At 35.9% G+C, this 16,212-nt stretch overlaps 1 protein-coding gene across 1 annotated transcript in view; it reads right to left on the bottom strand.

Annotated features, from left to right (window-relative positions):
* Positions 1 to 8,622, bottom strand: part of LOC149298436 (TOX high mobility group box family member 3-like) — a 55,684-nt gene extending 47,062 nt beyond the window's left edge. The window contains exon 1 of the mRNA XM_089487417.1: positions 8,521 to 8,622. Coding sequence (XP_089343543.1) covers positions 8,521 to 8,622 — 102 coding nt within the window. The remainder of the gene's footprint in view (positions 1 to 8,520) is intronic.
* Positions 8,623 to 16,212: the final 7,590 nt, after the last annotated feature.

Raw genomic sequence — 16,212 nt, 5'->3', positions numbered from 1 at the left:
ACAATTGAGGGTATATTTATATTTTTACATTCTACATAAATTAATGATGTCCCCATGCTACATGAATATCTAAGCTATATGAGAGATTTTTCCCTTAGATTCCAGCTCATATATTATTAACAATTTTCTGTTATTTATTTATATTGTTATGATGTTTGGTTGTTGTAATGCAGTTGTATCGATAACTTTTCGTATCATACAAATTTTACCAAATATTTTTTTTTTTAAGTTTACTGAATATATTTCACAGTGATCTATTCACATCTATGTTTATCTACAGAACGCGACTTTTTAAATCAGTAACCTATGTTCAATAGCAGAAAATACAGTTGAATATACATCCAAAAAAGGTTCCCTCAAAACCCTTAACAATTACAGTACAGTTTAAAGATTCTAGAAGGTATCAGGGTAATAATAGTGTTAAAGATCGACCAATTCATGACTGTATCCATGACAATGCATGGCATTCTTAAGTGGGGGATGAGTAGGAGGGAAGTGGGTAGTGAGTGGGCATGGCCAATTGTAGCTCTTCTGTCCAGAGAAAGAGGAAATTGATCGGAGACCTCTTCTGCCGGAGACACCAGATCAAACCCAGTTCCCAGCTATACCTATCTGCTATAATATATGGTGCAAGTAAAAGCAGAATTTGAGCACAACTAAAACACTAATACTATATAAGTGAATGCAGACATTTACATAAATATATACAGTGTGTGAGGCTGTAAACCCCAGGGACATGATTAGCATGGGATTTGGGTACAGGTGCTATGCAGATCATACATACGGGTCCCTGGGGTGGAGTAACTGGAGAGCAGGGTGGGCCAATGCTCCGTTCCCCCCATTCTGTGGAAAATCCATGCTGCCTTTTCCAGGAGTCTCTAAATCTACAGGATCCGGTCCGGGATTCCTATGGGGCCTGCATCAGGCACAGGTGCTGGGCATTAAAAACCCCTGGAGCCTGATAATCAGAGAGACTGTTGGGGGAAGAGAGGGCTCCAATTGGGAGCTAGGTTGTTTCTTTTTATGATTTTGTTTTAGGGTGTTGCATTTGAACAGTTAAAAATAAAGCACTGTTTGGCTACAAGGTAGTGTTCCTGACTCTGATTGCCCTAGAGGACTGTGCTTAAGACCCCAAACTGTGGCATTTATGGTCCTCATGCTACAGGGTTTGTCACAAGTGATAATTCTGGGTGCATTACCAACAATGGAGAACCTAGCTACATAATAAGCCATTAAAAAACTAGCAAGTATTTTTCATACTCATATTACTAAGTGCACATTATTAAATATTATATGACAGTTTTAATACTAGCTGATCAGGTATCAATCAAGCTCATTGCCACAAAATAGTGGCTTGCCTATTATAGGTTTGAAACCAAACCCTCGGGCTGCAGGTGTTCCAAGCAACTTAATTATTAAGACAGATAGACTGTAATGCAAGTTTCTATGAAAGACATCTGTAAGATGTGCATAGGCAGCAATATATTTAAAAAAGTTAATAAAATATTGTAATTAAAATATTCCAAAAACAGCCTATTCATAGAGCCAAATTAGAATGGTTCCTTGGTAACCACTTTAACAGGTTTATGTTTTTTTAGTTCAACCATGCCACATATAATGAAGGAAGTATGGAATGTACTGTCACCAACCTCAGTTTGTCTAAGGTACCAAAAGTCCTTATGGCAACACAGTGACATATAAGCAATTAAATAAGGTTGGGTACAAACACTGCCCCCTTTGTCGATTACAACAGTGTCACCATCATACAACAAATAAACAAATGATGACTCAGCTCCCCACATCTGCTGCAGTCAAGGTCAGCATTTTGAACAGCAGCCTCTGTGTCCTCATTACATTTCTCACTAGTCAGTTGAAACAACATTCTGTATTAATGCAAGATATCTGATGATTGTATGCAGCATACATCAAAAAGTAATACACTGACATTTCACCTTCTCTCTCGGCACACAATCTAATTTATTCTTTCCAAAAGAACTGATGATGGACCATTTCGCTTACTTATTTATATTACATACTGCCAGTTTCCTGAAGTTATTCATAGGAGAATAACCCAAGTATATTATTCTAAAAGGAATATTATAACTAAAATTGCTGACTTTCCAAAGGCAGGAGGAAGCAATTATCTCTTGCACTCTTAACTTCCTGTTGTGTTGTACAGCAGCTTCCAGCTCACAAAGAAAACCCAAAGACATGCTATTTAGAGAGAGGGCAACGGGGTAATGGATTCTCATCATGTTAAAAAAATCCAAAAAAACATAACTAAGTAATCACAAGAATTTGATGCTGGATACTTGAATTTAAAATGTAGCTTAATATTTTTGTAAAGACCATTTAGTTCCTAATTCATACAGCACTTGGAAAATCAGCTGTTCTTTACAGTCATGTCAATTTCCGAAAACTGGAAATTGTCTTAAAACCTGGGGTATTCCTTAATAGACCCTAAACAAAATCCACATTACCCAAAAGAAAAAGTAACCTTTATACAAAATAAATTTGAGACATTCAAGCAAAAACAGACAGCCACTTCATAGCCTGTCCTATGGTACTTCACCATTGGAAACATCTCAAGTTTTAGCTCTTTTGTGCCATTACAGAGGAAAATCTCCTTTAACATATCAGTCTGATCCTGCCCCAGGGGAAGTCTAGTACCTGGGTAAAGTGTAAAAGTGAGTAAAGTCATATAGTTGCAACTGACTGGCGGAGAAAGTGATAGTCTATTAGGCCTATCACAATATATAAAACATGTGCCAGTGCCAACATTAATAATCATTTATGTTATTAATTGAATCAGAAGCCAACACAACACTGAACATCACAAATATAATGACTTTTCACCACTTCTTTAATTACATTGATTCTGTCAGCTACATGGGTGCCAGATCAAGTTGGAATCCCTGTGCATGGGCGGGATCTGGCTTTGAACTTGGTAGGAGGCATACAGATATGCTGTGTTGAGTTCCAGGCAGCTGTCTGCTTTATCTTTTGGCTTTCTCTTTTGGTGTCATCTCTAGACACAACTAGAAAATAGCATGAGTCTAAGAAGAAGCTCAGCGCAATGGGTTCTGTAGAGCAGGCAGGTACTAGCCAATGGCAAGGGGGTCTAGAGCATGCACAGACGTCAAGGGAGTCTGAAGCACAAAGAGATGTCAACGGAGTCTGAAGCATGAAGAGACGTCAAGGCAGTCTGAAACATGAAGAGACGCCAAGGGGGTCTGAAGCACAGTAACAAGTACCTTCAAAAGAGAAGTCAAAGCCCATACCAATAGGTCAACTTCCAGATGATCAAACTCAACTGCAGTATAAAGGGGTAAACCATGTTCAATGTCAAGTCCAAGCCATGGGTCCAAATCCAAACAACACGTAGCACTTCAGCAATCCTCAGGATACAAACAGGACCACATACACAATGCTCTAGCACTAAGCTAGGAGCATGCCCATGTATTTATAGATTCATGATAGCAATAACGAGCCACGAGTGAGGCAGAAGCAAGCAGGTATCTTATGTCCATGGGATGTGGAAACACCAGCATGTCACAAGTGACTTTGTGGTGTAATGGTTAGGTGTAATAGCTACCAGGGGCAAGATAGCTGGTTCAAACCCCCAAGACTCCTGATAAATTATTGCCCATTTGCATTGTGACCAATATTTCATTTAAAACCTATCCTTAATGATTTCTTTCTGACACCGATTTCCTAACTATATATGTGATCACCATGTGTTCCATTTTGGGTCACAAAACCAAGAAAGCAAAAAATATAAGAGGCAAAAGTCATTTTTTTTATTTTTTGCAATGTTCATACTTGGTTCAGACAGGTGTGTGTTCTTGGCTAATATTTAACTAACACTTACGAATCATGTTAAAGTCATAGCTCAAATTGTGCCAACACTATAAAAAAAACCTCATATGCATGGAAAATGGAATACCACATAGCTCACACAAAATTATTAAACCCAGAGCCTTGTTTGCCAATTTACCACATCACAATGAGACAGGAAGTAAAAAGAAGAAGGATTTAGATTTAAAAAAGGTTATGTTTTTAAATTAGTACAAACATTGATAAATATTTTGCATATTTAAGAATAGTGAAGGTCATTAGCCTGGGAAACTAACTACCCCAAAAGTGGCACCACAGAAATTCAACATAATAAGTAGCTAAATCTGTTAAATATTTACCTTTAACATTGTTACATTTGATTAAGAAAGACTGCTCACTCTTGCCTAATGCACAGGACATACTGTGCATTTAAAATCTGTTCTGTATTATAAACAGGGCATAAATACCGGAGTTAACCTTTGACAAAAGCCAGGCTCAGAAATTTGTTCATCCAGGAATTGTTTCTCTTTACAATGAAGTCTGGTTAGTGTCTCCATCATGCCTGTGTGTTATGATGACAGAAGTTGACCTTAATCTCATTAACCGCGGGATTTGTGATCAACCTGTGGTTTGGCGCGTGTGTTTCTCCTAGTACACCAATGGCCTATTAGCTTTGATCATCACAGCAATTAGCTACACAATCACGTTACAAATCAAGATTAACGCTAGTGCAATATACAGATTGGAGATCCAGTCAGGATAATAGCGCCAGCGTATCTATCACTTTCATTGCCTTCTTAAGCAGACTAATTGTATTTCTTTATTACTTGAAATTGCCTATGCAAGTAAAAACCTAGAATATTACAAGATGTCTTGTTGACGCAGTAAGGACAAGTCAAATGTATTACATAACCCTACGTATCTGTTCTGATGTACTTGGACACACCTTCTACAAACTGCTACATTTTATTCTTGACTGTCAATTAAAAATGGGTACACAGTTTCAGATAAGCCTAACATGTAAACCCTTTCGAGGAAGGTATGCGTTTCATATAGACCAAGACCAAGATTGCAGGCCCAAAGGTAAGACTCTAGCCATCATCTATAATACTTATGATAGCATGGAAGGATTCATCCAAATACTCCATATGCATTTTTACTGTTCCTCCACCTCCCTACAATTGGCGGAACACATCTCCTGCTTGCAAGTGTGCATGCACACTACTTGCGCCATCGGTCCCAGCGCTGGCTCTCGCGAGAGCTCCACAGGGTTAAAGGGAGCTCTTTCCTGTTAGTGATTGAACTCTTCAAAGTAGCCAAAACCGACGTGAAAATCAGGCAGAGGAAGGGGTAGATAAATGTATTTTTTCTTACAAAGTACTTTAATATCCATTTTTTGAAAACTATTTGTGAAACTACAATGTATATGAATAAAAAGCACTCCAGAGGGAACTCTTTCAGACTCTTACAGTTGTATCAATAAGTCAGTAATACTTTAGCTGGATATTTGTCAGTCTGTGTATAGAAGAATAAAGAAAAATAGATACAGGAACCCGGGTGGAAGGCTTTGTGTAGCCTTTTAAAGATTTTTTTGATAATTCTAGCCAAGATGTAAACACCTTAGGACTTTAAATGTTATTTTCACTCAATCTCCCTTTCCGGTGCCTTGTGAAAAAGGCAAAGTACTTTTTACTTTTTCAAGGACCAACATCATTATATTGACGCTACATAGAAATGCATTGCAATTCTGTAGTAGATTTCCATAAATGTGTATGGTTTGGCTAAGAAGAAAAAAATAGCGTGTTTGCCCACGAGAAAATAATGTATTTAGTTAAAATTTGATAGCTTTTATTCTACCAACATAGAAAAAGAAGTTGGTAATCTTTTTGGGACCTTTAGGACTCCTTCATTCATCAGAAGGCGAGACTTCTGTGATCCCAAAAGCTTATGTAACATCTTTGTCTGTGTTGGCCCAATAAAGTCTATCAACTTTGAGTATGACTTGGTTAAAGCACCCAAGGACTTTTTCACTCGTAAGTGAGCTAGCCAAGTCGTCATCACTCTGAGGCTAAGTAAAGTCTATTTGGGCCCGTTTCACAATTAAAAAAACTGGAAAGCCAACTAGCATGTTGATCATTGCAACTTAAATGAATTTACATTAATTGTTCTATTGGAGATAATATGTGGATTCCCAAGCCATAAAGATGCCTTAGTTGATGAAGTACTGTAGTGTGAGAACACATGTATAACAAATCAAGACTAACACACAAACATCACTATGGAGATGGAAACTCTAAGCCACATTTTCGTAGTATATTTACCCAATGGAATGTGTTTAATCTTATTATCATTAACCTTTATTTATTAAGCGCTATCATGTTCATAGTCCTGTACAATTTAAGTAGGAGTGAGTTAATAAGTACATACAAAAACACATACAGCTACAACAGGTATCGAACACTCTCCCCAGCAGCTGACACAGGTGGGCTTATGAGGGCCCCATTTGGAAATCTATGAGTAGTTAAGAAATAGAAAATCTGTTATGTTTTACTTACCATCTTGTTTTTTTTTTATTTATATAATTGTCAATAAATCAATAGTTAATATGTACATTCGTAGATATGCCTTTTCAGAACTTGTATAGCACAATATTTTATCACCTCGCTCTCACCTTTTCCTTACATAGCTTCAATGACAAATTACATTACTGGTCATAAATCCTAAACTAAACCTCCCGTCAGGATACAAGTTTTAAATATTTACATTAAACCCATTTCAGTCCATTTAATGTTAAAGTGACATCAGCTTTCTAAAACATGCCCTTAGCACTGTTTACATCTAAAATGGCGTGTACCACTTTAAAGTAATTTTGGAAAATTAGCTGAGATTTCACTGTCATTACAATACTGTTGTCCTACTGTGAATGCATCATCAAAAATAAATATACTGGCTTAATTGCCAAGAGGGGAATATTGCAATTACTGCATTTTTATTCTTTCACTATGGGAGAACATTTTAGATAGTCTTATAAAAGTATTATCCTCTGGTTTTAATTACAGGATGATTAAATGAAGGGATATGTGCAAAAGCTCCCATGTGAATATAAAAAAAAGAAATAATTTACAGTTTATACTGAAGAGTTAATTCCCATGGTGAGGAATGAAAAAGTTTCCGGAAAAAAAAAGCTACTTTTTTAATTTTATTGGCAGAAGTAAAATTAATTATATCCATCTCATTTGCAAATGTTTTTAAGTAATTAAAAGTTAGCTGTATCTTTTCATCTTTTTTTTTCTTTAAAAAAAAAGGGGAAAGCAATATAACGCACCATGAATCAAAGTATATTATTCAGCCTTAAAATATATTGTGAAAGTGAAAATCTCAAATATCTAACATATAATTAATTGTTATTTTAAATCATACAAGTAAAATTAATTAAAAAAAACATGATAATTAGATTCCAAGTAATCTTTTTGTACTTAAACTTCTACAATTACCTACATACAAATCCCCTTTGACCTTTTCATCTTAATTAGCAAAACAATAGAATCATTCAACAGAGGGAAATCTTTATATTACTATTGGCGAACAAGAATGCATTATGGGTAGGTTGTAAGGTCAAGGGTCATAATTTTTGAAACTCTCCCACAGCGATATATCATTAGCATTACCCGGGCATGGTAGATATGAATATATCACATTCATAATTATATTTACATACATTTATTATAAAATAACATTTCCTAAAAACTAAAACTATAAAAAAAGTGATACATAAAAAGGTACTGACTATAGTATTTTTTTAATTATATTTTTGCAACCTATAAAAACTTATCTGCAACATTCAAATATATATTACAAAATAGTTTGTTTTAAAGCATGCTGTAGCCCAAGACAATTATTAGTGTTCTAATTGATTAGATGTCTGCCTAAGATAAAATTAATTATGGTTTTAAAATAGAAAAAACATGTTCTACTGCCCCTATGACATGCATTCCATTTTTATGAGATCATTTATGTTTGATTCTCTGCTCCAGCTGCTATATGAAAAGCCATTATGCTAAAAGTATAAACTGTTTAAAGTCTGAATATAGGATGAGCCATTAATTTATTCCCACAACAATAGGAGAAGTGCCATGGTAAATGCACACAGCCCAACTCAAACATTGTGCACAGTGTCTTTCCATTCAGATCAAATATTCTGTTGTCAAAACACAAGCCACATTATGACAAAGGATTAAACAAGAATGCATGTTATCCACACATTATGCTAACCAAGGTTGAATATTAGTGCCAAGACTAGTCCAGATCTCAGCATATAAATCAACCTGGCACAAAAGTTCTGCATAAAACAAAGACTGATCGCTGAACAGATAATTATAGAAGGAGGTATTCAACATACATACTACTTTCTGTAATTTAATATATAATGTGCCAATAGCTCCTAGTCATTCAGTCTGATTAAACACAGAAGATACTGTAATCCCTTTTCTCAAAAAACACTATAATCTCTCTATGTTAGCTTGCAAACCAGCACCTACAATATTAAAACAAGGCATTCAGAATCAGTGCCATGTTATGTTATTTGGCAAACTATATACAATGTAATTCTTAAAGACATACATATCTTGAATACTTACAATAAACATGACACTATTTTGATAAAAATAAAAACTCAATATTTACCTTGTAGCTGTAGTAGTCTAAACATTGGGAGAAGTCCAGGGTAGATGCATCTCCTGCAGGCAGGGCATTGCCAGCAGCTGCCGGGTAAAACCTTACATCCATGTTTTAATTTGTCAAGTTGCAGTTTTGCCTAGTTCTTACAAAATCAGCATTCAAAGAATCTTTGTTTGTTTTTTTCTTAGTGTCAGGTGCAAATGCTGTAGGTGCAAGTTGCAGAACTGATCAGGATTCTAAAGTGTTTGCTTGTTATACCAGGATCTTCCAGAAGCTGAGTGCATTTATAATCAAAGACACCCAAAAGCAGGCTTTGAGATGTGATAAAGTCCGGGAGGGTGTTGATGGTGCTGAAAAAACAGGGGGTCGTGTTGTTTCTTTAAAAACTGCCAAGAACAGAACCACAGGCTTGAGCATTGATCATCATTCAGCAGGAGCTATGCACAAAGGAGCCACGCGTTTTCTTATAAGGGACTGCAAGCTCCCTATGTAGTAGTATTGAGAAGGGTACTGATTTCCAAAGCAGGACACCCACACACCAAAAATAAAATGTAAAAAAAATAAAAATAAATAAACAAATCCCAAATATCAGACCATAGCACTAGAAAAAAAAATAATAATAAAAAATAAATAATAAAAAATAAATTAAGTGTAAACTCCTGAACAGTTCAAGCTGACTTTATTCCATCAATACGAATTTGCGAAAAAAAAGATGGATACATGAGTTTGTATTAAATGCACCCTCTGCCTGGTTAAAAAAAAAAAAAAAAAGAAGAGGAGGAGGGGGTGGAGAGGTTATTGAAGAATAAAACAAAAAGAAGTCTTTCCAGACAACGGTTGGAGAGTGGAGTTTGAAGTGGGGAAAGAGGAGAGAGCTGCTGCTGGCAAGACTCCCTGTGTGAAATGAATAAGTAATAGGCTGTGACAAGCATGAGCTGAGTCCCTCCTTCTGTGTGCCACTCCTACAGAGTACAGCTGCTACTGTGTACATACTGTGCGCATGCTGCTGGGAAGGGGCTCTCACTGTGTGCTACAGTATCATATAGAGCTGGTGTATGTAGTCACTGCAACCTATACACCCTTCCCTATGGTGGATATGACATATAAAGCATATGATCACTTGCATTTGTTACTTTGTTTCTTGGGATACAGTGCAGGAACACTCGTATAGGAACACTTTATTCTGCAGTGGTTACAGTGTTTCTTGTAATAACTGTAAAATGCATGTAATAGCATGTATGATCTCATCAGATTTTAAAGGGATGCTTTACTGTCTCTGACAGCCCCACTAAAGAAGAATGCATAAAAAAATTACTATTTAAGTACATTAATATGAGTGCTTCAAAACCTAAAAAGACAATAAAATAACAAAAACATATACATGAGATGGAAGGTGCATTTCCCCTACTCCTCCATGGTCTGAAGAATCTTGACTGCTTGAATCAGCCAATCAATCTCAAAAAAGTGCTCACACTCAGTGGCATAATTACTGAGGTTGCAGGGGTCAGTTGTGAGAGGCGAAGGGGACTGCCTCTCTAGGGCGATCACTGGCTCCTGTCTGCTTGTGCCCGTACAAAATTGTTCAGGAATTTCTAAACAATTTTGAACCAGCGCAGGCAGACAGGAACCCAGTGGGGTCATTCTACATCACTCCAAGTGACCCCACAGTGAAGCCAAGGCTCAAAATCTGCAGGAGAGGTAAGGAGTTGGGGGCAGTCAAGAGGGATATGTATGTATGTGTATGTATACGTGTATGTGTGCATGGAAATGTATGTGAGCATGAATGTGTATGTATGTATAAATGTGTGTGAGCATGAATGTCTATGTATAAGTGTATGTGGGCATTAATGTCTGTTGATAATTGTGTCACGTTCTGCCCAGGCTGCGGAGCGGCATATCTGTCTTGTTTCAGTTTCCCTGTTTTGCTTCGATCCCATTCCTGGATTTCCTTTTGCTTTGTTCTGATCTTCCATTCCTTGCTTCTGCTTCAGCTCTTTGCTTCAGCTCTGTTTACTTTATAAGGTGTACCCCAACCATGTGTTCTGTTTGTCTCAGTCTTCAGTCTAAGGTATGTCTCAGTGCTATGTGTTTGGTTTACATGTTTGGTTTGTTTCGTACAACTGTTAGCAGGGATTAGCGTTAGGACCTACTGTCATTGGAGTACTTTGGCGTAGTGGTGGGCTAAGCATACTATGGCCATAAGATGTAATGGAATCTCCAATAGTTATCAAACAGTCCTAGGCTAGTTTCTGTATTTTTGTGTATCAGTCTGTCCCTTATCCCCGGTAGAGGGGTGTCCTGTCCTGTTCATGTCTTGTTCCATGTAGTGCCCTGTATCATATATCTTGCCTATTATGTTTCTTGCCTGGTCTCCCTATCCCTTGCTTGTTATGTTTCTTCTATAACCTCTGCTTAGCTTCCACACTCCCAGCCTGCAGCATCCTGCACATGAGTCTTGTGTAATGTCTCATGCCTGTTCCAGGGAGCCTGCAGGATTTCCCTTTGTTCTGGACTACATCCGCTGCCATATCAGGGCGCTGGTGTTTGGCTGCACATCCCTAGATCACCTCCACTACTGCACCGTAACTCCTGCACACAATCTTTGGGCGTGCTGGGTCTTTTAGTCATCTGTTTGGACCCAGTCCGTGAAAATTGCATGTGAACATGAATGTGTGGATTCTACATTTGATAAAGAGATGCCACAAACATTTAAAGGTCTCAACAGAAAATTAGGCAGTCATTTGGTTTCTTTTCCAGTTATTTTCTAAAGCCATGTGGCCAAACGTTGGTCTGTCCTTCAGCATTGTGATGCTGTCCTTTGAGCTGAACTGATGTCTCCTACTATCTGGGGAGGTGCACAGTGCACAATGAAGAGTGGCATCTATCCAACTGGTATCCAGAAAGGTGGCCACAGGAAGGCTTAGTGTTTTTATTAGGGCAGGACAGAATTTTAGGTAGTGAAGAGCCATGATGACGTGTCTCCAGAATAAAGTGCAAGAGTGAGATGTATTTTTATCTCTGGGCTAATTCCTCTGGCAAACGTGTGCCCTATTGAAAATATCCTTCTGTTTAAGCATCAACAAAAAAATAAAATCACTGGTCCTCGAAAACACAGGCTTGACACTTATTGTCACTTAAAAAATGGTGGCCCATGCAATTACCTCCTCTGCTTGGTTGGAATTGTAATCATACATACTGTAGTTAATCCAAACTGAAACGTATTGGAGAACAAGTCAATGAGAAAGGACAATGCTTAGGTTTAGGTACTTACCCTTTGTTAGGTATTCTTTAGTCTCTTCTATAACGTGTATGGCATTGCAGTCTAATATGGCTTGTCACATAAATATCCCATGTTTTACATTAGTATATTTTCTCATGCACCATTAGTTCCTTTTGTTTAAAAAGGTATTATTCTTTTGATGAGGACAGAACTTTCCTAACATTGTTTTTGTAATAACAAACTGAACCCAAACATTTGTCCCCAAATCAATATTTGCAGGCCATTGTTTGTCCCCTCCAGGGATACAGATACAAATTCTTCAACAAACTTACTTAATCACAGCTTAAACCAAAGGAGCCAGTTTTGGGCAAATCTTTTCTTTCATCCAATGTTCCCTGCACAGATCCTGTTGTAGATATAACAGTTTGCAATGCACCGACTTTCCAACATGCTTAACGGAATAGCAGGCTATATTAAAGTCAGCATTACAAGGTGCCAAATTTAGGTGGGAGAAAAATAACTTTTGAAACAAAAGGGTCTTTATACTTACTTGGCAATATATCAGTCCATTTTCTGTCTCAGTCCACATGACTCCCAAAAGTATCATCAGTGTTTAATTGTAGCCATGTCTGAGGGAACCTAGAGTAGAGAAGATTATTTCACCATAATTACCAAGAATAAAGTCAAGTGAAAGCTTAATCTGGCTACTATGTTTCTATGACATGCATGTTTCTGTCCACTCATAGACCAACATAGACAATACATATAGACTACATTCTTAAGAGTAAAGTTGGGTAGAGTTGGGTTGTGTTGATAAATACTTTGTGTGTGATAAGTGCCTATATGAAATATTTTCCTTGTTCTTTCTGAGCCTTTTAACTATTACTTACATGGCGTAATGTATCTAATATAAGATGAGGTGTTGTATTACAGAAAGCAGTAAAGAAATTCCCTAAAGAATGAACCTCCTTAAAAAAACCAATTAACACGCTTAATCAAAATAACTGTACCACAGTGGGATACCACTTTATACAATAACATCGCTCAATCTAGAACAGCAAAATACTTAGATGGCTTTCACCTTTACAGAAAAAGGGGCGAATCTGGCTATTTCAACACCAGCTACAAACACAAACTCATTATATTTCTGCTGTTTTGGAAGCTTCATCTTATTATGAAATTTCTGCTTTTATTTAGTGGAATTATTATCCCTATAATTTGACAAAATACATGATTGTTGGATGTGCTATTTATATTTGAATTGTTCTCTAAGATATTACATGATATGTCTATATGGATGTCCATGTTGAGAGTCTACCACCTAAGACTACAGTTACTGAATGCACATTATTTAATGAACAAATTGCAATGTATTGTCTAAACAATTTGTAAATGATTTCACATTGTTTAATGTTTTTAAAAACTATCAATCTATACTTTTTATGAATTTAATGTGTTTATATTTACATTGTTTCTTATTAATGATATTTGGGTGTATAGTGTCCTTTCTATTTCTATATTCTATGCTGTGTTTCAGACAATGCAATTTCAAGACCAATTTCAAGTCTTAAATGCACAGAAAATCTATAAAGCTAAAGATAATTTGTACCTAGTTTTTTCTACAGATACTTATTTAGTAGGCCTAGTCATGTTATATGTTAATTTAGTTCAGCTGTTGTATAATTTAACATATAAAACATTAGTTTTAAACTATAAAATAAAATTAGGAATATATGTATGTTCTATTATAAATAGGTCAGATGATTTTTTTCTTTGTATCTTGTATATCTTGATGTTTGATACACTGATTAAGGATTATTATTTATTGCATTAATATTACTAATTGTGCCACTTTGTAAAGATTTCTACTTTCAATAGCAGATTTTATTAAATTTGTTACTTTAGTGTTTAAAATGGCCTATTATAGTCTGATGAGCTCATCACCATATAACTCTCGTTCCTTTGTCGCCCCTGGATTAGAAAGTCCTTCTTCATAGACCTTTAATATACTGTACAATAAAAAAATCAATCAAGAGTGTGGCTTTAGGTCATACATATTTCACATGAATATACACAATGGGCAGGCCTTAATGAAATTCTGGATTTTACTTTATCACTATATTCCAAACTTTTAAGGAGATGTTTTAAGATGCAGTTGCATGTACTCTGCTGAATTTAACACTTGGATGTTTAACAAATAGAGATACAGAAACAAAATTCCTAGGACTGTTGAACTTCAGTAAAATGTTATTGGTTATTCCTTATAAAACAGTATATGACCTCGAGAACACACACTCGACATGATGTCAGCGATGCTGGCTTCCAGACTGACAATAGGCAGTATTAAGCACAGGTACGTTTTAAGGGGCATCTTGCGTCGCCGTTTGTGGACTTTCCTGTACATCAACAGGGTAATGAAGGGGTTAAAGAACTCCTAAATTTTATTTGATTCACATACTTGAGAACACAAATCATTTTCTAAGTGGGATAGCATGCTTAAAGATAACTGACAATATTTTGTCTAAAAAGTATTTAGCAGAAAAAGGAACATGATTGGGCCCAAAATGTGGCACTTTAGGCTGACTCAATAAACAGTTTTCAAAATCTAATTCCAATTTATAAATTATTGACTACAAAAGAAAAACATCTCGTTTTTTATGTTTTCTTTATAGGATATAATTTATATAATAATTTATATTTATACTTTTTTTTTTTAAAGTGTCTTGAAATCTTGGAATTTATATTACATTCAATATGATTTAGGTTAGATAGTTTAGCTTTATAAATATTTATAACTGGTATAAATAAGCCAGTGCCTCCGCTGTTATTTATGTTAGCATTATGCAGTTAAAATAAGAGTATTTTGTTTATTTTGAAAGTTCTGTCCTGTTGCTCTGTGTTTATGTCATGCTTAATTGTTTTTAATCAGTTTGGAAATTATTTATTACAGAATTCGCTAATGTTCTAGTCATTGTTTTTCAAACATTAGAGAAAGCCTCTTGAATTGGGAAGAAATAAATAAACAGTGGCTTAATCATCTTACATGATAACAGCATCCCTCGGTGTGGGGTCTTATTTATAAATTAGGGGGTATGAGAGGGGGATTGGGGTGTTCAAATCAGCACCCAATGGGTAAAAATGGTAAATAAAATTATATTTTACTATCTGACTAATCAACCAATTGCTCTTGTTCAACGCATGAAAGGGATCTGTTGAGGAAACAGTAATCGTTAAGAAAGTCCAAAGAAGAACAACAATATGGACAAAAATAATAATTGACAATGACAACATTTAAAAATAACTCCCACTTCCACACTCCATGTATATATGCCCCCATCGTCTGGATTAGCAGCCCACTTAGAGTGGACAGTTATAAACCAAAACATTTATGCAATTCCAGAAATGGACTAAAGATACAGTACAGTCACTTAAATAATTTTTCTCTCAATACATGTTGGATTCCATTCTGTTCCATGCATGTTACATGAAAATGGAGCTGGAGTGTCCATTTCATATCAATGTACTCAATCAATTCATTTAAACGGTTATCTCAGCAAACAGCACTATATCCTGCAGATAGAAGGTTGCTACTTGATCATTTATGCTTCAATAGTCCACTAGTACGCTCCCCTGTCTCATGACATAGGTCATCCATAAACTACAACTGAAGAAAACAGTTTTTTTACTTTTTATTTGCGTACTTTTATATAATAAAGCCTCTGTTTTTATTCTGTGTATTATCTCATATTTCATAGTTTTCAGTAACAAAACGAGACATTAGTTGGTTTCGGATGCTCTTATAAGGTACTTACTTAGGTATTGATTGCAAAATCTTTGGTAGGAACATTTGTGCACCTTCCCAGGCAGGTGAATGGATACTTAGAACTTCTTTATGTTACACAAAAGATTTGGGAACAGTACTTCCACCATGTCATTTAAAGATTGTACCCACATAATCTTTGGTTTTGTTGTTTTATTAAGTGTTTTTTCCTTCTTTGTGTGACTTTCTCAATTGATAACATATGGTGTGATTGCTTCAAACTACCCCTCCCTAACCCATAATTCAGTTTGCTGATGAAGTGAACATTGGTCTTGTTCAGACATTTGTCTATGTCGGCATTATACAATGAGTAGACTTACTGCTATTGTTCCTTTTGATTTATTTCTCGCGTATATCTTTCTCGCTTTAGATATTTATGTTGCTACAGAAATAGAGTTGGTGATTACAGATCAGTTTGCTTAACATATCTTTGTAATTTGAAATAAATATTTAATGTCATGTTATTTTAGAAAGGTCTCTTGGGGATAGTAAAGGATTTCTTTTGCTTCTGAACCAAGTTAATATGATTGCCAAAAGCTAATCATTTTTGCAAAAAAACACATAGATCACTATAATGACAGGGCCTGTTCTCCCAAGTGGAAGAAGTCATTTAGAACCCCAAAATGTTCATTAAAACCAAGATATTCTAATATTTCAA

This window comes from Sceloporus occidentalis, unplaced genomic scaffold, assembly GCF_023333645.1.
Source record: "Sceloporus occidentalis isolate IW3139 unplaced genomic scaffold, rSceOcc1.0.p SCAF_32, whole genome shotgun sequence".
NCBI lineage: Eukaryota > Metazoa > Chordata > Lepidosauria > Squamata > Phrynosomatidae > Sceloporus > Sceloporus occidentalis.
This window is presented reverse-complemented; position numbering and strand designations above follow the sequence as displayed.